At 40.9% G+C, this 26,962-nt stretch overlaps 3 protein-coding genes across 7 annotated transcripts in view; all 3 read right to left on the minus strand.

The window, feature by feature from the left end:
• The window catches only part of LOC124261687 (failed axon connections homolog), a 56,203-nt gene that overhangs the window by 18,059 nt on the left and 11,182 nt on the right, over positions 1-26,962 (minus strand). The window contains exon 1 of one of the 3 annotated variants that reach the window (XM_046696038.1): positions 1,247-1,360. The exons of the other annotated variants lie outside the window; for them this stretch is intronic. The gene's annotated coding sequence lies outside the window, so the exon portion shown is untranslated. Of the gene's footprint in view, positions 1-1,246; positions 1,361-26,962 lie in introns of those variants that run through there. 3 annotated transcript variants of the gene reach the window in all.
• On the minus strand, positions 5,441-13,504 carry LOC124261693 (failed axon connections homolog). Of its 3 annotated transcripts, XM_046696047.1 has the most exons (5): positions 11,868-11,887; positions 8,719-8,833; positions 7,365-7,561; positions 6,549-6,667; positions 5,441-5,657 (listed from the first exon to the last, which is right to left on the minus strand). In XM_046696047.1, exons 1-4 carry the CDS (start codon positions 11,870-11,872, stop codon positions 6,661-6,663), a joined length of 324 nt encoding a protein of 107 aa, XP_046552003.1. In that variant the 5' UTR covers positions 11,873-11,887; the 3' UTR covers positions 5,441-5,657; positions 6,549-6,660. The 3 variants fall into 3 exon arrangements, with proteins under 3 accessions (XP_046552003.1, XP_046552002.1, XP_046552001.1); XM_046696046.1 differs by lacking the exons at positions 5,441-5,657; positions 6,549-6,667; positions 11,868-11,887 and adding exons at positions 6,963-7,114; positions 13,351-13,504; XM_046696045.1 differs by lacking the exons at positions 5,441-5,657; positions 6,549-6,667 and adding an exon at positions 6,963-7,114 and having other exon boundaries at positions 11,868-11,981.
• The window catches only part of LOC124261691 (failed axon connections homolog), a 49,079-nt gene continuing 27,557 nt past the window's right edge, over positions 5,441-26,962 (minus strand). Inside the window, exon 5 of the mRNA XM_046696042.1 lies at positions 5,441-6,013. Within this exon, the coding sequence (XP_046551998.1) occupies positions 6,010-6,013 (4 nt within the window). The 3' untranslated portion in view covers positions 5,441-6,009. The remainder of the gene's footprint in view (positions 6,014-26,962) is intronic.

A 26,962-nucleotide genomic window follows, 5' to 3' on the forward strand; every position in this document is an offset into this window, starting at 1 on the left:
TTAGTGTCCAGCTCTTCATCAAATGCGTCATCTGTCAGGGTTCCTTACATTGAATAGAGCAGCAATAATCAAGCCAGGAAGTGAATAATTAATCCAAAGGCTGTATGTGTAACTATACTATGCAATCAGTCAGAATATGAAACACTCTTGCATTCCTAGTATAATAACTCATGCAAATATCACCAGGAGAGCATGTTGTCTGATATAGATACATTCTTCCATCTTCTATGCAATGGTTTAGCTAGTGAATAGGCAATACCACGATGCTTAATGTACTCTCAGTATTTAAAGAGATAAAATGGGAATAACACACGTACACACAGAAACACAGACACAATCACACAGACACAGGCACACACATACAGATACACGCACGTACACGCATGTACACACACACGCACGTACACGCATGTACATAATCACATACATACATACTTACATACATGGACAGAGACACCTACACACATGCACACACAAAAAGACAAACCCGCTAGAACAAACTTACACGTGCATACACACGTATATTTCACGCGCGTGATATAAGTGCACACATCGTGACTGCTACCTTCAACTCTAATACATGTCACCCCTTCCTAACTGTACACCTACTTCAGTCTTGAGATACTGTCAACACTGTGTTTACGAAGCCTTGTGATAAAGAAACCTTGACATGAGGAATACAAAGTCCAGCGTATCTGGGTCGTGTTATACCTGGAGACTCTGACATCATGGGTATTTTATAGCTCATGGCCAAACTGTTTACAGGCTCGTCAGATGGCGCTCATACCTCACTACCTCAACACTCAGTAGTGAGGTTTGTTGGTTTGTACCCTGACTTTGTCCCAACCTGGATAACGGCTGTCTGTTAATTATCGAATCTGAACAATGCAATCTAGCGATAGAGCATTCATCAACGCTTTTGTGATACGAGGCCACACATCAACTAAATCAGCCAGCCTGATCTCCAGATACATTTAGTTGCCTCTTATCTACCTATATGGGTTCGTTAGTGCAGTGGGGCGGTAGCCTAATGGTTAAAGAGTCGGCTCGTCACGCCGAAGACCCGGGTTCGAATCCCCGCATGGGCACAATGTGTGAAGCCCATTTCTTGTGTCCCCCGCCGTGATGTTGCTGGAATATTGCTAAAAGCGGCGTAAAACCAAACTCAGTCAGTCAGTCAGTCGTTAGTGCAGTACGTGTAAAATTATGTCTCTGTGGATGAGCATGTGGCACACTATCGAACTACCTGATTGTGGAGCAGGGCGTCTAACGTGGTCCCTTTTATCAAGTTGCGTCAGTTTTACACACTGTTATAGTTGAATCAGAGTTAAGATATATCACTGAAGGGTACACGTACGTGACACTCATATCTGCTGTAACAGTGGCCACCAGGTGACGGTGGCATGTCTGTAATGAGTACAGGGAACCTAACTTCGTCCAAACTGGCAGCCCTGCCAAAACCAGTCATGTCACTGAACCGCTTCATTTGTGTCAGTCAGTCCAACATACGGTAGTTGCCCTGATGTTGTTTGGGTGTTCTCTGACTGTTACATATTTATAGTGAGGTTGTGTGGGTGTGACATGCATTTTGCTATTTATCTAGAGAGTTTGTTAGTTGCATGTTTCTGCACTCCAGCGAGGTTGTTGAGTGTGACGTGCATATTGCAGTCTAGGGAGGTTGTTAGTTGGGACTTGCTTGGTACTGAACCTAGTGAGCTCGTTGGGTGTGAGTTGCTTGGTACTGAATCTAGTGAGCTCGTTGGGTGTGAGTTCCATGTTACTGATTTCTAGTGAGGTTGTTGGGCGTGCCTTGCTTGTTACTGAACCTAGTGAGCTCGTTGGGTGTGAGTTCCATGTTACTGATTTCTAGTGAGGTTTTTGGGCGTGACTTGCTTGTTACTGAACCTAGTGAGCTCGTTGGGTGTGAGTTCCATGTTACTGATTTCTAGTGAGGTTGTTGGGCGTGACTTGCTTGTTACTGAACCTAGTGAGCTCGTTGGGTGTGAGTTCCATGTTACTGAACCTAGTGAGCTCGTTGGGCGTGAATTGCTTGTTACTGAACCTAGAGAGCTCGTTGGGTGTGAGTTCCATGTTACTGATTTCTAGTGAGGTTGTTGGGCGTACCTTGCTTGTTACTGAACCTAGTGAGCTCGTTGGGTGTGAGTTCCATGTTACTGATTTCTAGTGAGGTTTTTGGGCGTGACTGGCTTGTTACTGAACCTACTGAGCTCGCTGGGTGTGAGTTCCATGTTACTGAACCTAGTGAGCTCGTTGGGCGTGATTTGCTTGTTACTGAACCTAGAGAGCTCGTTGGGTGTGAGGTCCATGTTATTGATTTCTAGTGAGGTTGTTGGGTGTGACTGGCTTGTTACTGAACCTAGTGAGCTCGTTTGGTGTGAGTTCCATGTTACTGAACCTAGTGAGCTCGTTGGGTGTGAGTTCCATGTTACTGCACCTAGTGAGCTCGTTGGGTGTGAGTTCCATGTTACTGATTTCTAGTGAGGTTGTTGGGTGTGATTTGCTTGTTACTGATTTCTAGTGAGGTTGTTGGGTGTGATTTGCTTGTTACTGAACCTAGTGAGCTCGTTGGGTGTGAGTTCCATGTTATTGATTTCTAGTGAGATTGTTGGGTGTGAGTTCCATGTTACTGAACCTAGTGAGCTTGTTGGGTGTGAGTTCCGTGTTACTGAACCCAGTGAGCTCGTTGGGTGTGAGTTCCATGTTACTGATTTCTAGAGAGGTTGTTGGCTGTGATTTGCTTTTTACTGAACCCAGTGAGCTCGTTGGGTTTGAGTTCCATGTTATTGATTTCTAGTGAGGTTGTTAGTTGTGACTTGCTTGTTACTGAACCTAGTGAGCTCGTTGGGTGTGAGTTCCATGTTACTGATTTCTAGTGAGATTGTTGGGCGTGACTTGCTTGTTACTGAACCTAGTGAGCTCGTTAGGTGTGAGTTCCATGTTACTGAACCTAGTGAGCTCGTTTGGTGTGAGTTCCATGTTACTGAACCTAGTGAGCTCGTTGGGTGTGAGTTCCATGTTACTGATTTCTAGTGAGGTTGTTGGGTGTGACTTGCTTGTTACTGAACCTAGTGAGCTCGTTTGGTGTGAGTTCCATGTTCCTGAACCTAGTGAGCTTGCTGGGTGTGAGTTCCATGTTATTGATTTCTAGTGAGGTTGTTGGGTGTGATTTGCTTGTTACTGAACCTAGTGAGCTCGTTGGGTGTGAGTTCAATGTTATTGATTTCTAGTGAGATTGTTGGGTGTGAGTTCCATGTTACTGAACCTAGTGAGCTCGTTGGGTGTGAGCTCCATGTTACTGAACCCAGTGAGCTCGTTGGGTGTGAGTTCCATGTTATTGATTTCTAGTGAGGTTGTTGGGTGTGATTTGCTTGTTACTGAACCTAGTGAGCTCGTTGGGTGTGAGTTCCATGTTATTGATTTCTAGTGAGATTGTTGGGTGTGAGTTCCATGTTACTGAACCTAGTGAGCTCGTTGGGTGTGAGTTCCATGTTACTGAACCCAGTGAGCTCGTTGGGTGTGAGTTCCATGTTATTGATTTCTAGTGAGGTTGTTAGTTGTGACTTGCTTGTTACTGAACCTAGTGAGGTTTTTGGGCGTGACTTGCTTGTTACTGAACCTAGTGAGCTCGTTGGGTGTGAGTTCCATGTTACTGATTTCTAGTGAGGTTGTTGGGCGTGACTTGCTTGTTACTGAACCTAGTGAGCTCGTTGGGTGTGAGTTCCATGTTACTGAACCTAGTGAGCTCGTTGGGCGTGAATTGCTTGTTACTGAACCTAGTGAGCTCGTTGGGTGTGAGTTCCATGTTACTGATTTCTAGTGAGCTCGTTGGGTGTGACGTGCTTGTTACTGAACCTAGTGAGCTCGTTGGGTGTGAGTTCCATGTTATTGATTTCTAGTGAGGTTGTTAGTTGTGACTGGCTTGTTACTGAACCTAGTGAGCTCGTTGGGTGTGAGTTCCATGTTACTGATTTCTAGTGAGATTGTTGGGTATGACTTACTTGTTACTTCTAGGGAAGTTATTGGGTGTGGCATACACGTTGCTTAGGTCTAGCGAACTTGATGGACATGACATGCACGTTGCTGAAGCCCAGAAACGATTTAAAGGTGGGATATAGATGTTACTGACGACTAATTACGTTGTTGGGTGTGACATTCATATTGCTGAAGTGTGTCGTAAGAATGGGATGTAGATGATACTGAAGACTTATAATATTACATATGTCATATATCACCACGACTTCCACAGTCTAGACTGCGGACTTTGTGTACCCCTCTGATAAGTGTAAATTGGCACGGCTCTCACAGCCGAAGGCAATGATTACACAGACTGGAAGTCGCGGTGGCTGAGTGGGTTAGGCGGCTGACTTTGTGTGTGGGCGATTAGGTGCCTGACTCTGAGGGTGTGGGTTCGAATCCAAGAGTACAAGAATCTGTACTTTACTAAGAAAGTGCAATCCCAAATATAACATATGTTACATTGATCGCTTACTAAATGGCATTGTGTAATCATAATGTTGTTGGGTGTGACATGCATATGGCTGAAGTTTAATGAGGTCTGGTGTGGGAAGCACGTTGCTGAAGTCTAGTGGGGTGGTTTGGTCTGACGTAGAGGTTGCTGAAGTCTAGTCAGGTTTTGGGTGTGAGATGCATAATATTGAAACCTTGTGAGGTTGTTGGGTGTAACATGCACGTTATTTAAACCTTGAGAGGTTGTTGGGTGTGACATGCATATTATTGAAACCTTGTGAGGTTGTTAGGTGTGACATGCATGTTATTGAAACCTTGAGAGGTTATTGCTGAGCTCTAGCGAGGTTGTTGGGTGTAGCATGCACGTAGTGAGGTTCCTCGAACGCCACATGCATATTGGTATAGTGTAGTCAATCTGCGTTTGAAACGTTTGAAAGTGTTCTTCTTCTGTTGTCACACGCACATGGCGTGAACTCATCCAAAAGATGGCACCACGTTCATGTCAGCTTGCTCATGGATGTATTTTTTGCTGTCATGTGGATATGTGTTCCGAATACCAACACGGGACGGGCCTGTTTTACGGCCACTACAAAAATATACTGCACACACTGGTGCAGAGTACATGGATCAGACACCCACGGTTCTCTCAGCTATTTACGGTAAGGCGCCGACTTTAAAATATCCATGTGCTCTTCAACAAGAACTTCACTTGACGCCATGACACTGACAAAAATATCATAGATCACTTAATTTATACAATCATATTCATCGTGATTATTCATAGTCCTTTATTAGCTTCTAGACATTGACACACATATGTATATTCCAAAAAGGCAAAATTCTTCCATTCTTAAAGCGTCATGTTCTTAAAAGTTTGCTATGGATAAACATAGTTCGTATTCAAAACGTTCGTCCTTTAAAATATCAGCCTGACCTTTAATAAAATTAGTAATTTCAGGTGTAGGTAATTTATTCGATATCACGTATTTATTTACATCTTTCTGGTAACATATTGGACACATTTCCCCATGTTGGGAATCAAACCCGGACCTCCGGCATGGTGAGTCAACGCTTTAACCACGCTGCTACCGCGTCCTGAGGTTTAAGGTTGAATCAGATGATGAATGTCAACGTCATGTCTCACACGTCTAAACAAATCATGCTTGTGTCTGAAATGCAGAGACCAAATAACTCGTTAGTGTTTTTGCAGGCAACGGGAGGGACATCATTTTAATTGAATCTTTTCAAAATGTTAAAAACTGCAATAGAGAAATCCCATTTGGCAAATAATCACCTTTACTCAAAATAATGACGTCACATTATTAATCAGCAATTTAAAACGTCATTTACATCAGTTTAGTGTGCATTCTAGTTTGGTGTGGTATCTTCATGCATTCTTTATTTGGACTGACATCTTTTCTTCAGAGGATTACAACGACGTTAGGATCATGCAACGTGAACCATCATTAACTTCCGGTTTAACAACTGACGTTCATCAGGACCATTTAATAAGTTCTCGTGTCATTTCCTTCCACCGTGATGCAGTCCTCCCAGTCCAGCCAAAATGCCGCCTTCATTCGTTCGCAATACTCCACCAGATTTGTGAACTTTTCTGAAAAAAAAACCGAACGGGAGGATGATATTTCACACGTCTTTTCCTCTTGGTATGAACCACTTAGTTTAAAATGTTAGGACATAACTTTTCCCTCCTTATGTTCATACATGTTCATGCGACTGCCAATGAAATATTCTCAATCAAATTTGAGAATCTTTCTGAAAGAGAACTGTTGTAGAGGATCTGAACTTACGTAAATGACGTTATCTTATGTTTACATTTCATGATGCATATTCTTATAATTCCCGGTTCAGCATGATATGACTAGGTTTGTTAACTGTTCAAGAAAATCCCAGACCATTTATCCTTTTAACCAAAACAAATTAATGATATATGCCTTTGTATAGAAATGAAAGGACCGGAAATATTGTTTGAACGGATTTATGGCATAGTCTAGGGGCTCTTCAAAGAATGCTTCAAAGATGAGATAACTCCTTTGGTCTACCGTTCAAGAGTTGTTCCCCCTTTGCTTCCTGGACACTGCCAGTAAATCTGCGACAACTGTCCAAACAAAGCAGCATCCGTCTCACACGGGTTCATCGCCGAAAAAGAACTTCTTATCTCCTGAAAAATGAAAGTAAAAAGGAAAAATACATTGACCATATCAACCAACCGACCGATCAATCAATTAATCAAAAAATCAAACAACCAGTAAAAATTAATCAATTAATCATCAATCAATCAGTTATAGCACTAATCAATAAAAAAATCAATCAATCAATAAAACAATTAAATCAATCAATCAATCAAATCATCAAACAATCTCCGCGGGATATCTATTTTGCTACACTAAAAATGATGATACAAAATAGACAACAATTTAAAGCCCCACAGGGCCCGACCCTTCTGTCATATGCAGGAATTCGTCATGGGGAATGTCGTCCGATTCCGTGAGCTTTCATTTGGTTCCGATACACGCGTATACCATACCAAATAAATAATTTGTTGAACCTATTTCCGGACATACTTGTCATAAACTCCATATTTTCCATTCTAGCCAATCCCATACACCTGGAAAATAACATCTCTCATCAACCATGCGGCAGTAGTAATAATTTTGACTTCCTCCCCATGGCAGAACGCCAGACATGAGTATTTACATATTATATCCACATAAAATATGTGTTTTTGTAGATCCGGATGCCATAGTATCCCTTCCATATATTACGATTTACAAAAAAAACCCATCCCTGCACAAATATTCAGTACATTCACAGAGAAGCTTCATGATGAACATAGTTCATAGAATGATATAACGTACCAGTATAGATTCACTTCCGCCATCTTCCGAAACGCATGCGCAATAGCTCGTTGTTCCTCGGCCAGGTGACTGTTTAGGTTTATGTTTAACTTCCGGTTCAGATACTCGACACAGAACTGAGAGTCCTCTACAGGTTCTCCGTCGTATCTCATCCAGGGGATCTTGCCTTTGGACGACTGTGTCACGCTGAAGTCGTTCTGCAATGTGCTTTGAATGAATGTGTGATGTTTGAACAGTATACCACTCATAATGTCTTCAGCTTAGTAGGGGTGGAAAGTCTGTTCTTAGGACCTTGCTGAAAACCTCGGAGGTTTTGTGTTGTGTTTTCGCCAAGGTTCATACACCTTCATTCGAACCAACTACAAAAGGTTTCTGTCATTATTCAGAAACTATTCACGACGAATGTCGGATCCCTAGACAAGTCTATAATGGTCATGGGGTACTACAGTGCATTAGCAGGTGCTTGAATATGGTAGTGTTGTCTGTTCCTAAACAATGCTGCAAATGTATGACGTTGCTTCTGTTTAGATTCAGTTCATAGCATCATGTTTTAACCATAATATATTGGAATATGTCGGAACATATTACTGTCTAATGTAGCAGTGGTTTGGGAAAGTCAGATGTAAAACCCTGGAATAGCATAGACCATAGTATGGAACATTCTGGGAAGCATTTAGCGGTTGTGCGAAGATAATATTTTCACCGCAGATATCCAGCCTTGGCTTTTTACAAACTTGGCTAATGTAGTGATTAGAGGAACATTAGTTTTGCTGACTTCATGGCTATTATGACTTCTAGTGTGTTATATTAATCTCATTATTTAAAATCCAAATCGTGTAGCTATAGGAATAAGAAACGTATATGTATATATAAGTTTTAGGCATCCGCGTATCTAACTATTACCATTTGACAATATGTGTGGCACCTCTTATGAACATGTCAAACAAACACAGGGTTGGCTGCCCCCCCCCCAAAAAAAAAAACAACAACAACAAAACAAAACAAAAAAACAACAAAAACAACCAAACAAACAAAAAACAAACCTCACCACATCAATACCCCGCCCCCAGCACGCACATGCTCCATCCTACTACAATAGACAATTCCCGTTCACTGTGAACAAAATAATTCAGCCTATGTCCTTGACAGTGAATTTCAGGAATTATTTCAAGGACAATCGAAACAGTTTCCCAATCCATAAGACAAATATGACGTTCATTGATGTAGTTCAGTGTTACAGCAAACAGTCTTAAACTTTCATTCATAACTTTAATTTATGTATTCGCGTCACTCACATCAGGGTTGAGTGTATTTAAGTATATATTACTTATGATGCTTTATTATAAATACTCACTGTGTATTCTATTTTAGCCATTCTGAGGAAAGTCTCCAGTTTAACAGCAAACGGTGACGGACTTGGCGCTCGGGGACCTCGGAATAGTTGGTAAAGAATCACTTTGGCTGCGGAGCTTAGAAAAGAAAACTTTATTAGTCAATGTAATGAGAAATGCAAATTACTTATTTGTTTCAAGGAAAGTTGTAAATGTATACTTGCTTATTCCCAAACTAGAACAGGCAGATGTTTAAACACAAAAATATAAATAACCAACTAAAGAACGGTGAAAGTTAACTCATATCCCAACCTCTCACCTTTCAGGTGAACTGAAAATACTGGTCACTGACACTGGCAGGCACTCGGAATCTCTCGGCTCATTCCGTTAGCTTCATAATACCCCCGAGAAGGTGTAGTGATACCCTATGATATCACTGTAGTCCGTGTAACACGAGATACCATTGTTGAATATCCATACAACTTGTAAAGGAATTCTAAGGAATTGATCACGAGTCGGCGAAATGTATATTTTGATAATGAACAACACTTAAATAAGGGTTACAATTGCCGCTGAATCTCAGTTTTGGAGCACCTTTAGAATACAGCACCACAACTTCTCGTGAGGACGATCCCTGCCGTAGGTCACGTGCCATTAAGACAAGCAACCAGTTTGTGAGAACCCATCGGACGCGAACCCGCGACCTTCGGATTGTTAGCCCGACAGCTAACCGACTGAGCTACGTCCACACTGTTGCACAATGTGCAAATTTATCGAGTCATTCCTGTGACGTCACGGAAATGAACGGAAAGAGTCGAATAGGTCACGAACAATTACGAAGGTAACGGGTAGACTTGGTGTCTCGTGATTGTAATCTACGGACAAACCCTAAACCCTAAACCTTCAGCCCTAACCCTAACCCTAACTCCTTGAAATAATCCTAATAAATAGACTGACTGACTGACTGAGTTTTTAGTTTTACGCCGCTTTTAGCAATATTCCAGCAACATCACGGCGGGGGGACACCAGAAATGGGCTTCACACATTGTACCCATGTGGGGATTCGAACCCGTGTCTTCGGCGTGACGAACCAACGCTTAAACCACTAGGCTACCTCACCGCCCTCCTAATAAATAGAATGGGTTGACCGAACCGGCAGTATTAAAATATCAAAGGAAAAACAACAAATGGTACTCACTTACTACACCGGACATATACCTACTAGATATTGGATTAGGTCCCTAACCCTAACCCTAAACCCTAAACCCTTAACCCTCAGCCCCTAGCCCCTAGCCCCAAGCCCTAGACCTAACCCGAACCCTTGAAATAATACTAATGCATTGACCAAACCGGCACAAACATGACTGACGTGTCCAGTGTAGTACATCATTACCGCTTCGAAAAATAAGAAACAAATAAAAAACTTTTTTATGTAATGGTGCAAATTACTGAATGAAAAAAATATATATGTATGTCAGTTCACATTGGTAAATCATTTAGACTTAATAGTTACTTAGAAACCGAAATATAAAATATATTTACATAATTTAAATAATTACATTAACCAAAATTGCGAATAATCGAATATATATAATATAGACCGGTGTAACGCATTCTCGCTAAATTTTAAAGATACAAAACGCAATAATACACAAAACATAACACCTCAGCACCCCGTAATACAAATAAATATGAGCATATTAGTGAAAAAAAGAAAAATTTCAAACTGGTGCTTGCAAAAAAATTGCGCATCCGCCGGTATACAACTACTGGAAACTCTTGACATCGTTAGGCTTCTGCAATGACATAGCTCGAGCAGATAGCTGAGCTAGACAACCGTGTTGCCATGGAGGCGACATAGGGCATTGTTTCGAGAACGTGCTTTCGAACAAAATCACACTTAATTACGTAAAAGTGTATTGTGACGTATTTTTAAAGTTTGTGGTGCTGTATTCTAAATGTAGGCCCTCAATTTTTAATGTGATGGTAACGTAAACTAGTAAACAAGTGGATCTTATTCCATTTCGGATACATTCCACTGTCTGCCGGTGTGTCTGTGGGATTGAGGGAATGTCTTTATTCCAATGTCACGTCCTTACCAAATTCCTTCTCCAGAATGACATTTATTACTCGCCCGTGGAAGATACTACAGTGTAATATTTTCACGGCATTATTACACTAGTGTAATACCGCTAGACGTATGACGTCATATTGGTACAGTTATGACGTCACAATGCTAATACCTCTGTCACAATGGTATTAGACCTTGTTTGACTCGTGGAAAGCTGAGAGTCATCACACTGTAGGCAGTTTCTATCAATATTTATTACTTACGAGGGCAGTCATATCGGGGTTAATATTTTTCATACGATGCCCTAGGGCAAAATATCACTTTGTCATGGTGACGTGACGTCATGAACAAGGCTATGACGTAACGTTTCTTCTGTGACGTTGGGTTCTACATGCGGTGACGGCGGGCAGCCAGCCTTCGTTTGAAAGTAGATTTCGGTCTATTTTCCTCAATTTAACAACTTCGGTAATAAACAGAATATTATATTCGTACCCATATCACACTATGTTTACGACACTCCTGCCTACATATCGGTATATCCCTCGCTCTCGCTCGGGAAATGCCAACATTTAGGCACTGTATTTAGTATGACATGGGCACTCATATAATCTCCTCTATTTATGTTGGAGAGTAATAAACAGAATACTAAACTCGCTTCCGTGAAATATCATTTTTATCAAACTCGTGAAAGATTTAGTATAAAACTCACTTTCGCTCGTTTGATACCAAATTATTAACTCGTTTAATATTGGTATTACACGGAAGGTCGTTTAGTATCCTCTATGTATGTGATATTAGCCACCATGTTAAGATGATATTCAGATGACGAAAGCATGATTACATATAGGATAATCCCGAGGTGGTCGGCCACTGAAAACAACCTCGCCCTTGCCGACCGCACGTGGAACAAGGTGACCCAGTCAGAACGACCTAGCATAATTAGGTCATTACTGTGTGATGTTCCCCACAAGCACAAATACAGTCAGCAAATGCACAGCATCGAGGTACAAGTGAAGGTGACGCTGGTGTTGATGATAACTGAAGCAGGTTTACCTCCCACGAACGTTGGTCATTTAAAAGACAATTGTGTATTTGCCTTACCCCATGGCTGACTGACGCTAAACCGCCCGATGGTTGTATTAGGTGCGTGCCCCCTTTCTACAGGATCATATGCACTTAGCATTATCCTTCGTTTTCTTTCATATACAAGGGGAGATAACTCTTGCTCTTATCTCACATTCATTTATTGCGATTAAATCGTTTCAACATTTCCTTTTCAGTCTGATTTTCCTGCTTTTTTATTGAACGAGCATCATATTTTTATGTGTTTTTTGGTTGTTGTTTTTTCGAAAACAAGAAGTGGTTGTTTGATGTTTTAATTCATATCATCAAACAGAAGATCCTGTCATTTCATCAAAATATCTGGATAGTGAATACATTTGTTTGCATGGTAAATATAAACATTTGCAGTAGGCCTACTTATATTTAGGATATATATAGTTCAACTTCAATTAATGTGTTGGGCGCAAATAGACTTTACTTTGGTCCAAGTCGCCTGGTGTCCCCCGCCGTGATGTTGCTGGAATATTGTTAAAAGCGGCGTAAAATCAAACTCAGTCAGTCAGTCCAAGTCGCCCTGCAACTATAACACTACTGCCACACATTACATCTCAAAAGGACTGGCAGTACGTGTGGTGATTGTTATAGCCTGGATACTCATCTGCCTAGGCTTTTCTTGCAAGTTAGGTAACTGTTGCTTAGAGGTGAATATCACCATCTCTGTCTTTATTGTATACGTCACTGTTTTTGTATTATGCTCCTTATGAATCTTTATTCCACTCGTTTTCTTCTGCCATACTGATGCATTTGTTATTTGTTTATTTGAGCACAGGGACTGGACATCTGCATTGAAGTTTGTTCCGTGTATGCCCCCTCTCGCAATCGCAACAGGAAGGCAACGTTGTCTCACCGACTGCTTGGCACCCCTGAACACAGCATTAGGCAACCTGCATCATTGCTGTACCAACATGGCGCCCAGCTTTTGAGCATTCTGGGATTGACGTTTCAAGGTGTGAAGACATCTTCCAATAGCAGCTTATACGTGTTCGATGACATTGAGGTCAGGTGGTGTCGCTGGCCACTCCATGAAGTCAATACCTCATTTTGCAGGCAGTCTAGCCATCTGCAATTGTGCCCATCATTACGTTTTATCTGTGTCAGAATCGACCTTCGGACACAAAGATGGGCAGTGCGGAAGCGGTACGTACGGTCTGGGCTGTTACGCCACCCTAAACAGTGCTTTACATAGTCACAGTACTTTGTCCAAGTTTTACTGCAAGTTGCTGTACCCACAACTAGGTGTTTGCACGCATTCATGTCGCCACCATCTGGTCATTTAGCAACGGATTCAACGGTTCTTTGAAGTGCACAGGGTTGTGTACTGTACACTTGATTGACAACAATTGATGATACACCCAGTCAATAAAAGCTACATTACTCATATTCATAGGAATTAAAGAAAAAGAAAACATGTCAGCGCCATAGAATACCAAACTTAGATAATCTGAAACAGGTTCACCCTCACCCTTCAGTATCTTCACGTAGCCGGCGTCAACCAACTTCTGGATCTCTCTACAGTGTATCTCAGCTGACTCTGTGCTTCTCAATCTTGACATGACACTCTCGGGTTCAGCCCAGAACTGTACATCACTGGATTTTCGTAACAGTGGGGTTGAGGATGGTTTTCACGGTGAGTACATCCAATACTCTGTCATCCTGTTTTGATCGAGCTACCTTTACGTTCCGAGTAAGGGAACATATCAACTTGCATAGCTTCTCGACATTCTTCTATCAGAATCATCAGACAGGCAGAATTGATTTGCGGAAGGGGAATGAATCTCTTTGGGGTGATCATAACATTCCTTTAGTGAGTCCAGGGGTAGGTATACTCTGAGAGAGTTATTTGATCTGATGAGAAGTTCTAAGATGCTTCGTTGAAAGATCAAAAGCGCTAACAGAACTTTATCAGGCGATAACGTGCACATTTTTGCATTACGTCACAATGTATTGGCGTCACTGCGCCATTCTAGTCTGCCCCCTCGTAATCGAACAATTTTGCATTACGTCACAGTGTAAGCGACGTTACGATGCATGTCAGTTGTCATGCCTCGTACAGCCTCCTACAGTAAACTACTCCGTTGCATCCCGTTTCTTGGTTTGCAGTTGATTCACGCAGCTAACATCACTGTCGGAAACATTACGTTTATGTTTTCCGACGGTTAAAATGTCTCAATTCGACTCGCAATTAAACAGCGACCCGGCAAAGTTCCGTATGTTTACATTCCCAAAATGTATCCGTGGAATGTCGCGCTTCATCTTCAAGTACTGATAAAAAGATACGTTGGAAGTAGAAATGCGACATTCACATTGCCCCAAATATGGTTTTTGTTAATCAAATATTTGAGAGAAGATATTTAACCCGAACGTAAACCGTCTTCAAACTGGTCTTTCAGATTTTACGTCCGCTTTCCGACATTTTTAGGAAATAGAATTACAAATCACTGCGTGTTTCAAGACAATATATGCCGTATAACTAATCAACTTTAATCTTTAACACCGGGCTTACATTTAACATCTCTGGGGATATTTCAGTCTGACGTTTCTGGGGTCCTTCAGCCTTTTTCAGCGTGTTCATTTAAAATTCCAGCAGGGGTATGGCAGCAAGGTTACACGAATAATCTGTTTTGGGGATTTAATGTAGCCGAAAAAGATTATTTTATTTGCATATTCCATAAAACAAATCCGATGTATGATTCCTAAATCTTATTCAGAAATATACATGTGGAAATATAAGGTGAAATGCTGGTAATAATCACATTCGAATATGTGTTTAAGAAATATTTTTCTCCTTCTTTTAGTTACATCAAAGAGGTTTTCTTCATTAAAATAAATGAATATAAAACACAACTCAAATTTTGTTCGTAGTTATGAGCTGAAAACAATCGCCACAACGCTTTCCTAACATTTGTCATGAAAAATGTTGTGTTTGGGCGAACAGTATTACTGCAACAGGTCGTGAAGCACGAAAATCTCGTGAACAGATTGCATAAAAACATGCATTATTGGGGGTATATGGGAGTGTGCACACAAACCTTCCTCCACATCAGTCCTTCAAGTCAACTACAGCGACCATGCCCCGATAATCGCAGGAATCCAGAGAGAGAACCATTGGAATGGTACACATGGGTGCCACTCATGCACATGCTGCAGCGACCTTGGGCTGTACACGTCTAACCATCACGAGGCTGGTGACCCGCTACAGGCAAACAGGGCGCATCCCCTCCCTCCCCACCCAACGAAGACCGATACGTAGGTATCCTGCACCCAAGAAACCGTTTACTACCTGAGACAGGAGCAGCAGCAGCACGACGACTCAGACAATACGGTATCCGTGCCTACAGACCCTACCGAGGTGTACGGCTGACGCTACATCATTGATGTCAATGGGCAGGCAAGGTTCTATCAAAACAGCCAGTGGCAGAGAGTGGTGTTCTCAGACGATTTCAAGCAGGTTCCGGCTGTTCAAGAATGATGGCAGGGCTCGTCTCCACTGACGCCGTGGAGGACGTGTGCAACGTTGCTGCATACAGGGAGAGGAACCGTCTGGGGTGCGGCGGTGTAAGAGTTGGGGTGGCGTATGTAGCGATATGAAGACAGATCTGGTGGTGTGTGATATGAAGACAGATCTTGTGGTGTGTGTGTGTGTGTGTGTGTAATCTCACAGTTCAACGATACACTGATCAAATTATGCGTCCGGTTGTGCTACTGTTCCTACGTCAACGTCATAACCGGATCACGTATCAGCAGGACGACGCCCGTCTTCACACAACACGTAGTGTCATTGAATTTCGAAAGAAAAACAACGTCAATGTGCTTCCTTGGCCCTCCAGGTCACCTGACATGTCACCAGTTGAACACTTGTGGGACCATTTGGATCGTCAGATTCGTACTAGAGCTGTTATTGCTAGAAACAAACGTCAGCTTGTACAAGCCCTTCAAGAAGAATGACGAAGGATCCCTGCCCAAGGATTACGGCCTCTGACGTTCTCAGCACGTCGCAGAGTTAGGTCTTGCATTGATGCCCACGGTGGACATACCAGATACTGACCACGTGCGTGTGCTGTTATGTTTTTATCTGTGATCGAATACTGGACACTTCATTCCTTCTTTTATACAGTGACTCAATGGACTTGTTGTTGTTGCTACTCCAATGACATGACCAAGTGCGTGTTGGCCATACACCTGTTATTAAGATCCACTGTCCTTTTTCACAATGGTGGTTTGTCGTTTTGTAATATAAGTTGTATGCTTCTCTCGTGGGTAATACGCCTCTTTGTAGCAGTGTCACCAGAGCCGGTAGGCTCAGACCGTATTACCCGAGGGAGTAGCATACAACGTATTTATCTTACCGCCATGTTAAATGTACAAAATATCATTATATTTTATGTTGAAGATCGCTACCAACCATATGACATGTAAACAAAATGGCGTCTGCCTCTCGACTGGATTTTAAAGATCAGGGAAACATATTCTGACAAGCTTCAAACTGCTATAAAAATGGTTAATTATGTTAAGTTGAATGTGCAAACGATTCAGTGTATAAAATAGTATAAATAAAACAGGGAAGTCGGTAAAATAAGGTGTACATACTGAACTCAAAAGCAGCTAATCGAACGGTTTTCGAACTCCGTGCACTGCATGCGTCATATTACGACGTCATACGATTGTTAGCGATACAGCTTCTCGGCGGATAGTTTGGAGGGTGGGGTGGTGAGAGTGACACGGAAACTTGTTAAAGCGTCATTGACGATTGAACTTACAGTATTTTACATGACGGTAAGATAATATTAGTGATTTCGACCTGGTATCGTTTTGCCCGTAAGTTTATAAACATTAAATGGAATGTTAAGACAACGTAAAATACCTTAGCATACAAAAACTTAACCTTGTAGCGACGTGAAAAGGACATATCGTCAGGCAACGTCAGGCAACAGAACGTTGTGACAACGTTGAATCTTTTAATGGAAATCAACAGAATAAAGTTGACTGACAACGTTGAATTGTTTAGCTCAGGGTTGTTTACAGATCCAATATCACGGCAGAGAACACCAGAATCTACACTGGGATGTACCTTCTAAAAGCACTAGGATTCAAGAAAAGGGTGAGGTGTAATGGTGAGGTGAGGTGAGGTGAGGTGAAATGGGGTTTAACGTCGTGAAAAAGAAACTTAAGAATATTTCGCTCATCAAATGACGACGTGCATGCGTGAGTATGAGGTATGTGTGACTGCTTGTACTAGCCTCAGACTCAAGCTGGTTTTATAGTGCTAGCCACTGAGATACCATGCCGCAGTGAAGCATGAATACCCCACGCAGACACATTATACTGACTCTGAGCCGACCAGTCCTTGCTGTACCCATTAATGCCGAGCGCCAGACAGGGACCAACAAGTACCATATTTTAACGTCTTTTGGTCTGAGGCGGATGGGGATCGAACCCGCGACCTTCCGCTCTCTGGGCGGACGCTCTAACCACTATACTACGGAGGCGAAATACATAAGTATATACAAAAGTTAGATTGTTTGGTCTGTGTTGATACAGGTGCAGTATCCTGAATACATTTGACCGTCCTATTTGATACATTGGTGTTTGTGGCTAAGTGTATAAAATTCTAATTTTGGCCTGAAATTGTCTGTGACATTTTAGGTATTCTACGCATTTCCGACATGGTGTCAATATTCCAGTTTCATTTGTAGCAAAACCCTTGAGTTCATTCGTAGAGTTTGATTGGTTTGGTTTCGTTGATGATTAACGCAGCACTCAGCAATATTCCAGTTTTATGGCGGCACTCTGTAAATAATCGTGAGACCAGCCAAGCCAGTGACCAACATAATGAGCATCTATCTATGCAACTGGGAACCGATGACATGTGTCAACTAAATCGGGGAACCTAAACCACCCGATCCCGTTAGTCGCCTCTTACGATAAGCATAAGTTACTGAAGATCGATTCTAGCCCGCCAGTGCATGAATGTCAGGAGTCCAGGCAATAGTTTGGCATGAAATGCATGTGGACCCGGTTTGTTGTAAATATCTCTTCATCCGATGATCCAATCGATCTCAAACTGTGCAAGTGGATGCTTTGTCAGACAACCTAATCACATTGTAAATCACCGATTTTATGCATTTGTATTAAAGAATCTGTCTATGTAACTGTCAACAAAATCAACAGCAGAACGCAGACTGCTTGCAGAGGGAGGGAGCCAATGACCTGTAACAGCGGCAGTGTTGGGTCATAAAGCAGTCGGATTATGGAAAGAAGTTTAACTTAGACCAGGCTTAAGGCTAGTCTGGGTTTTTGTAAACCCACAGCCCGGGTCTAAAATAAACGGTATTATAGAAAGCAGGTCTGGCAAAACCCTTGGTTTAAACCTAGACTAGGAGTTTAATGTTTTTCCACTTTAAACATGTTTCAAACATTAGATTAAACCGTTTTTGCGCATAATCAGTGTCCTATTTCCGTTTTTGACTCAACGTTTTATACGTTGCATGGCGGTACATGACGGTAGCGTTTCAAACGTCAAGGTAAGGCAATATGGCATCTAGAATTAAAACTTTACTGAGGAACACAAGCTGTACATTCCCCAGTGTATTGAGGATAATATTTCAATCATTGAAGACAAGAGGTGTGACGCCAATGCGTTAAAAACAAATTGACAGCATGGGGAAGAATCAAGGTATCTTTTCAAGGTCGTTTTGGCATCTACATTGAAACAGATAAATTGAAGTAATTATGGAAACGACTAAAGTTAACTGCCAAAAGAGAACTACGCAACTACGGAAAGGAACTTAAAAAACTGGAGGGGGGCCACCACCCAAGGACGTGTCAAATGTATCGCATAGAATAATCAGGGAGTTTGAACAACTGACCAACCCATACGACGACGACGCTGACGACCATCACGAACAAGGAGATATATCAGCGGAAGGCGATAATTTGAGGTATATAAAGATGAATATGTGACCAGGGCTGACAAAATGGGGCCAGATGCGGCACAAGCAATTTTCAGTTATTTATAACGTCATTCGCCTTTCACAAAACCCCAGAAAAACATGCTGTAACTTCAACAGGAAGTGAGGTACCTCTATAAAGTTTAGTGTGTGTGTGTCATTAAGATGATGCTGATTTCAAATCACCAAAAGTCTAAAATATTAAATTTGGTCATTCACCGTATTTTGTCAAGACGCGGTCACATAAAATTATATAGATTTCTTCATCCTCAATAACATCAAGTACAAAGTGAACGAAAAATCACGCAATTTTTTCAACTGATGTTTAACCAGAAAATAATTATTGTCTTAAATTTCATTATTCAGTAACAAATCTAGTATTTATAGCATACAACATGAAGATTTGAAAGACATCATCAGAGAAAAATATTAGAGTGACTTCCCCTTACAATTCACGTCTTTCCCGTTGTATCATATATGATACACATCATTTGTGACACATGTTTATATTAAACTAGAGTGGTTTAAGTGTAAATAACATAATATACTGATGCATGGTAATCCATGAACATAGAAAACATTAAAGATAAAACTTAAGTTTTTACTTGTATCCAATCAGCGTGTAATATCCAATCAATGTCTGAGTGCACACAGACATGTGTTTTTCATGGAGGCATTGATCTTTACTCTTCAGTCCCGACGTCCAGGTAGTAAATGTCAGCAAGGGAGCCCCTATACCGTCAACATCAACATTATCCGAGTGTGTGCGTGATACTGTCGGCCCAAATGGTGACTACTGCGACGATGACATCAGCGTAAGTCAGTGTCATAATGATAAACTCCCCATTCTTACAAAGAGAAAGAGACAATCGACCGGTTCAACTAGAGATGCGACACCCGAGACAACTCTTCTGCAGCTCGCACGAGAAGAACACGAACTAAACTTAAATAAAGTACATGAAGGAAGAACACGACCTAAAGATGGAAATTCTTCAACTGCAGAAAACACATGCAGAAAATCAACTTTGTACTCACAATGTCGTGTGGGTTCGCGATCTTTCATACACTGAACTGTAGATCATTAATGGAGAACTTTACGTTGTATGTTGTTCTGCAAGTGTTGAGTTCTGAATCTATGTTCCGTTATGCAGTTCAGACCTGTTTCGATGTTATTCATATTCCTCGTATTTTCTTTTCCACCAGTAACAGTAGAAAATATAGTGTATTGATACAAATCAGCGACGAATCTCTTATGTAGAAAAAGGTTACTTTACCCAACCATTGACGGTGATTATTGTACTCCACAAAACTGGACACGAAATACAATGTAAAAGTTCAGCTGTAATAACACCCACCGTTTCTGGCCCCTGATATAGGGCTAATCGCCTTTAGCAGCTTTCGTCCCAGTCTGTTTTACAGTGTTATATTATTTCCTCTTCCGCTAGCTCGCTCTGTACTGTTAACGACCTAAGATAAATATGTTTAGATTTTCTTTAGGTTCATTCTATGAACTGCCCAAGTCAATTACACACATTTAAATTCTAATGCAGTTTATTGTTCCTGTCAAAATTTGAATCTATATTAATGTCTTCCTTAAAAAACAACTTTACCTTCACGTGGATGTTCCTTTCGTCTACGCATATGGTATTATAATGTATTTGAAGTTGTCATCTAGTATCGAATTATCGACTTTGTAAGCAAATTTTCTCGAGTAATCATGAATAGTTCCTAGTCTGTTATGTAACCTCCGGATTGATTAATAATGGCCGTATTGTCTGACTTTCAACATTGAACTTGATCTAGTTGTCTTTAATGGGTTCAATCAGAGCAAGCAGTAATGTTTTTCAGCATTCAAATGTGTTGACACTTTGTTGTGGGAAGTATCTTTTTTATTTTAACGCTGACACTTTGAAATGATCTTAGGTGTGAAAATAAGGAAATGGCCAATGAAAATGATAGACATTTTCTGCCAACCATTTAAAGAAGTCATGTGAATAATGCCTTAATTTCATACACTTAAACTCTTGTTGTAGCTACAAGCAACAAAGGTCATTATATCACAACACAATATCACCTTTCTGTAACGATAAGCACGACAGTGATATCATTTATAAAGATGAAGTATCTCCTACGTAGATGAAAGGAAATTCCACGTGAATGAAAGTATCTTACACGTGGATGAAAGGATCTTTCACGTGGATGAAAAAATCTTCCCATGGATGAAACTATCTTCCACATGTGAGAGTGTCTTCCACGTGGATGAAATGATCTTTTATGTGGATGAAATTATGTTTTACGTGGATGAAATTATCTTTACATGGATGAAAGCATCTTCTACGTAGATGAAAGTATCTTTCGCATGGATGAAAGTATCTTCCACGTAGATGAAAGAATCTTCATCATAGATAACAATTAATCTTCCACGTGGAAGAAAGTATCTTCTAGGTAGATGAAAGTATCTTCAACGTAGATAAAAGTATCTTCCACATGAATGAAATAATCTTCTACGTTGATGAAAGAATCTTCTGTGTAGGTGAAAGTATCTTCCATATGGATGAAATAATCTTCTACGTAGATAAAAGTATCTTCCACGTGGATGAAACAATCTTCTGCTTAGATGAAAATATCTTCCACGTGGGAGAAAGAGTCTTCTACGTAGATAAACGCATCTTCCACGTGGACAAAAGAATCTTCTACGCAGATGGTTCCTGTACATTGATGAACGAATCTTCTACGTAGATGAAAGCATATCCGTGTGTAAGAAGGTATCTTCCACGTGGATGAAAGTATCTTCTACGTAGATAAAATTATCTTCCACGTGGATGAAAGAATCTTCAACGTAGATAAAAGTATCCTCCACATGAATGAAATAATCTTCTACGTGGATGAAAGAATCTTCTGCGTTGATGAAAATACCTTCCACGTGGGTGAAAGAATCTTCTGCTTAGATGAAAATATCTTCCACATGGGTGAAAGAGTCTTCTACGTAGATACACGTATCTTCCACGTAGACAAAATGATCTCCTACGCAGATGAAAGAGTCTTCTGCGTGGATGAAAGTATCTTCTACGTTGATGAAATAATCTTCTACGTGGATGAAGGAATCTCCTGCGTAGATAAAAGTATCTTCTACGTGGACACAGTACAGTGTATAATCTACATAGATTACAGTTTAGACTGTAGCCCATATACGCTTACAAAATCTACCCGTCACTTAGGGTAGCCCAGTGGTTTAAACGTTACCTCGTCAAGCCGAAGACCCGGGTTCTATTCCTAACATGGATACAATGTATTAGGTCCATTTTCGGTGTCCCCTATCGTGATATTGATGGAATATTACCAGGGCGGCATAAAACCACATTCACATACTGCACTTTGAGATTGATCGAACTTTCTAACAAACATTATATTCAGGATTGCTAAAAGCGGCGTAAAATGATACTCACTCATTCACTCACTCACTACCCTGTCATTAGCAAGATACGATGTCAGCCTCTTCATTAAGATTGCCTACTGCAGAGAAATAATTTCCAATAACTCTTTTGAACCAACTGCAAGCTCCTTTGCAATTAACTATTACGAGCGCTTCTTTAACTTTATAATTTAGAGGTTTTGTTTTTTCCAATTTTTAAGACCAGTTAACAATCCGAACCGGAAGTGAGTGACTTGGGAGAAACAACATGAGGTCAGAAAAGTTAGTTTGGCGCAGGGGTGTCTCCACCAACTTGAACAAACTGTGTAAAGATAATGTTAGTTTGGCGAAGCGGTGTTTCCATCAACTTGAACAAACTGTGTAAAGATAATGTTAGTTTGGCGCAGTGGTGTCTCCATCATCTTGAACAAACTGTGTAGAGATAATGTTAGTTTGGCCCACTGTGTAGAGATAATGTTAGTTTGGCGCAGCGGTGTCTCCATCAACTTGAACAAACTGTGTAGAGATAATGTTTGTTTTGGTTAGTTTGCACAGCGGTGTCTCCATCAACTTGAACAAACTGTGTAGAGATAATGTAGTTTGAACAAACTGTGTGCAGCGGTGTCTCCATCAACTTGAACAAATTGTGTAGAGATAATGTAGTTTGGCGCAGCGGTGTCTCCATCAACTTGAACAAACTGTGTAGAGATAATGTAGTTTGGCGCAGCGGTGTCTCCAACAACTTGAACAAACTGTGTAGAGATAATGTTAGTTTGGCGCAGCGGTGTTTCCATCAACTTGAACAAACTGTGTAGAGATAATGTTAGTTTGGCGCAGCGGTGTTTCCATCAACTTGAACAAACTGTGTAGAGATAATGTTAGTTTGGCGCAGCGGTGTTTCCATCAACTTGAACAAACTGTGTAGAGATAATGTTAGTTTGGCGCAGCGGTGTCTCCAACAACTTGAACAAACTGTGTAGAGATAATGTTAGTTTGGCGCAGCGGTGTCTCCAACAACTTGAACAAACTGTGTAGAGATAATGTTAGTTTGGCGCAGCGCTGTCTCCATCAACTTGAACAAACTGGGTAGAGATAATATTAGTTTGGCGCAGCGGTATCTCCATCAACTTGAACATACTGTGTAGAGATAATGTTGGCAAGTTTTTTTGTACCTGTCAACTTAGTCAAATCAAAATACCGGTCAAGTTTATCAAAATACCTGCCATATCTGTCAAAATGCAATTAGAAGATATTGTGGAAGTCTTTCAAGATGAAATAATGAAATTAAGACAGCGAACACGAAGATGGTTATGTATTATCATCTACACGCACCAGTCAGAATGCAGGCTTGGAAAATGTCATTGTGAAATAACTATTCTTTTGTTTGTTTGTTTGTTTGTATGCTTGTTTGTATGTTTCTTGTTTTACGCCACACTCAGCAATATTCCAGGTATATGGCGCTGGTCTGTAAATCTGGACAAGTCTGTAAGTCTGGACAATACAATCGAGTGATCGACAGCATAAGCATCAATCTTGGTATTTGGATACATGAGCCTGACCACCCGATCCCGTTAGTCGCCTCTTACGAGAAGCATGAGTTGGCGAAGATCAATTTTAACTCGGATCTTCAAGTGTCCTTGTAATGATTCAACACGTAACAATATGTTGTGTGGAAAAAAACAACATTTGTGTAATCACTATCATCATACAGTGATCAGTACATTACTGCAGACGTCAGAGACACCAGCCAATCAGAACTGTATCGCAATACACTACGGTTATAACGAACTAAAACAGACCACTATTTGATCGGTATAACCGGAGTTCATCATATGGATTTTGTCCAAATTGTGCAGCAAGTGGCAGTGACAAAAAGTTCCTTATACCGTAAGTTCGTTATAGTCGTGTGTTACTGTACTAGAGCACGAATTTTTGTCTTTTGTGCTGTTTTAAAGAGAAAAACAAACAACACTCAGATTTATGGCATATTAAACTGAGGCAGAATACAGTACCAACTGAATAACACTGTCAAAACAAAAATTCTAAATCATTATGTCTTTTGTGTTTGATTTACCCTCTTTGGGAATGTGTTGGTAGCAAAAATGACTTCTGATTAATTATTAAAGTGTCCATAGCCTTGACATTGCTGTAATATTACTGAAAGGGCGTAAAATATTTTTTGTTACAATATTTTTTGTGTTACTATTTTTCAAATTTTTGTTATTGAATCAGAGTGATATAGATAAGGTTTGAATTCCGTGAAAGGGCGTAAAACTAAACTCACTCACTAACTATAACAATTATCAAAAGTGCAGAGATAAAATACATGCCTTTGGTGAAAACTGGAAGCTGAAAACACTGTGGAGAATGGATTTTGACGTTGACGTACTCGTCTGCAATGGAGTCCCAGGTGTGCTTATAGAAGGAAAGGTGGGGATTGAGAGAGGGCCATGGTACGACGTGGATGGTTTGCAGTTGCGGGAAGTGGGCCACAATCCTGTCAAGATCATCCTGTAAAATGGAACGTTGCTCATCACGTTGTGTTTTTTAAATGGCGCCACAGCTAACACACAACGGCTTTACAACGTCGTGGGAAGGTTACAGATTGGTAACGTCACGACACAACTTTAGTATTACGTCATTCTGTAACCTCATTTGCAACGTAATAACCACGTTGCAAATTTACGTTGAGGAAACGTTATCCTTTGTGCTCCTGACAACGGTATAACAACGTTTCTTATAACTGTCACGATAGAGTTTTCTGTAACCCTTTTCTTCACTATTCAGCTCCAGCTCCAGAAAGCCTACGACCAAAACAACATACAAATTGACGAATAAATAGTGAAGTGAGTTTCTGCTTTGTTTCTTATATACTGTTCACTGTTGGGAAAACTAGTCAACTGCTAACCTTAAATAGAACGTTAGACAACGTAAAATACGTTAGCATCAAATAACTTTACCCCGGTGGTGACGTATCACAACGTCACCCTACACTCGTGACAACGTAAATGAGAGTCCACAGATTAACGTTGTAACAACGAATGCATAGCGTTGTGACAACGTGAAATTGTTTGCTGGGGCACTGATGTTGTCCCGACGATATTGACTGTGACGTGTATTAACCGCTCTGTAATGACGTCTCCAAACTCGTCCTGGAAATCGGCCTTGAACTTAGATTCTTTAAAACAGCATTTACCTGTCTGGCATAATGAACTGACTTAAAGGAGAGATTACATGTTGTCAGGAGGAAAGTAAGATCGGACTAGCCTAGTCCGTCGAGGGTCGCTCAGTCAAGGAGTGACCAGGCCCTGATTTCTCGCAACAAAATTAAGTCTGAGTTTTTACTCAAATTTGAGAACATACAGGAAAATGCATTTCCCAGAATGAACTGAAATCGATATTAAACTCAAACATAGTAGACAATTTGAGTTTGGTGGATAGCTTACTTGAATTGTTTGTGCTTTTTAATTTCAAAAATGCAATTGAGTTATAAAATCAGCTGTTTCAAACTGAGTTTGAAATTTTAGCAAAAACTTATGTTTGTTTCAAGAAATCGGGGCCAGGACTCTTAACTGTCTACAACATATTCATGCACTTGCGCACAGACCCGTGAAGATCCGGGTTAGAATTGGTGTTCAGTAACCCATGCTTGCCGTAAGAGGCGACTAACAGGTTCAGGTGGTCAGGCTCGCTGACCTGGTTGACACATGTCATCGTATCCCAGTTGCGTAGATCGATGTTCATGCTGTTGATCACTGTCGTCGCCATAGAGTTAGCATATAGCTGAGTGCGGGTTAAACAACAAACCAGCCGACCAAGCAATCCATCGAGTTGAAAACGGGACTGGTAGAGTTTGAATTTATATCCGTTTTGCATCTGTACCCTCTCAATGATTCCAACCCAATCAGTACATAACAAATGCTTAATCGAATGGTATATGTGAACACTGTTGTTTCAGGAACCGATTCTTGTATATTATGATAGGGTTGTTAGTGAGACATGTTCAGAATCGGAATCTTATGATTCAAGTGAGTGAGTAATGTTTTACACCGCGTTTTTAGCAATATTTCAGCAATCACGGCGAGGGCCAGAATTGGCCTTCACACATTGTACCCGTGTGGGGAACGGAACTCAGGTCTTAGGCGTTTCCCGGGATTGATCAGTTTGAAATAAGATCGGTGGAAATCCGCGGATCAGCGAAAAATTGCATGGAGAGTAATCAGTAGTTCAGCTTATAGTGAGCAGCACAGATACCGCAGCTACCGGAAGTAGCGACGGTCTGCAAACACTCGACTCTGGCCAGACAATCCAGTGATCAACATCATGAGCATCGATCTACATAATCGGGATACGCTTTCATGTATCAACCAAGTCAGCGTGTCTGATCACCTGATCCCCTTAGTTGTCTCGTACGACAAACGTGGATTGCTGAAGACCAATTCTAATCCCAATCTTCACGGGTACAGCGAGAAGGAAAAGAATGTACTTCATGTAATGTCTGAATCAACCAGTTGAGTATTGCTGCTAAAAACATAACAAACAACGGACTGCTGAAGGGTCTGTATATACAGTGCTTTTAATATGACACATACACATATACAGACGCATGCGCACACACACTTACAAATATACAGACATAGTGTTCTATGTGTTGACTGTTTATAATGTTCCTCACCGGTGGTGGTTTACTGCTGTACGTTTAATCCTATTCCCCA

Source organism: Haliotis rubra, unplaced genomic scaffold (genome assembly GCF_003918875.1).
Source record: "Haliotis rubra isolate DU_JTF1 unplaced genomic scaffold, ASM391887v1 Scf804, whole genome shotgun sequence".
Classification (NCBI taxonomy): domain Eukaryota; kingdom Metazoa; phylum Mollusca; class Gastropoda; order Lepetellida; family Haliotidae; genus Haliotis; species Haliotis rubra.

Coding starts and splice junctions, on each gene's coding strand:
- LOC124261693 (XM_046696045.1), bottom strand. Junction 7,562..8,718: donor TGGCTAAAATAGAATACACA/GTGAGTATTTAT, acceptor AGCACATTGCAG/AACGACTTCAGCGTGACACA. Junction 7,115..7,364: donor GCGGAAGTGAATCTATACTG/GTACGTTATATC, acceptor GTTATTTTCCAG/GTGTATGGGATTGGCTAGAA.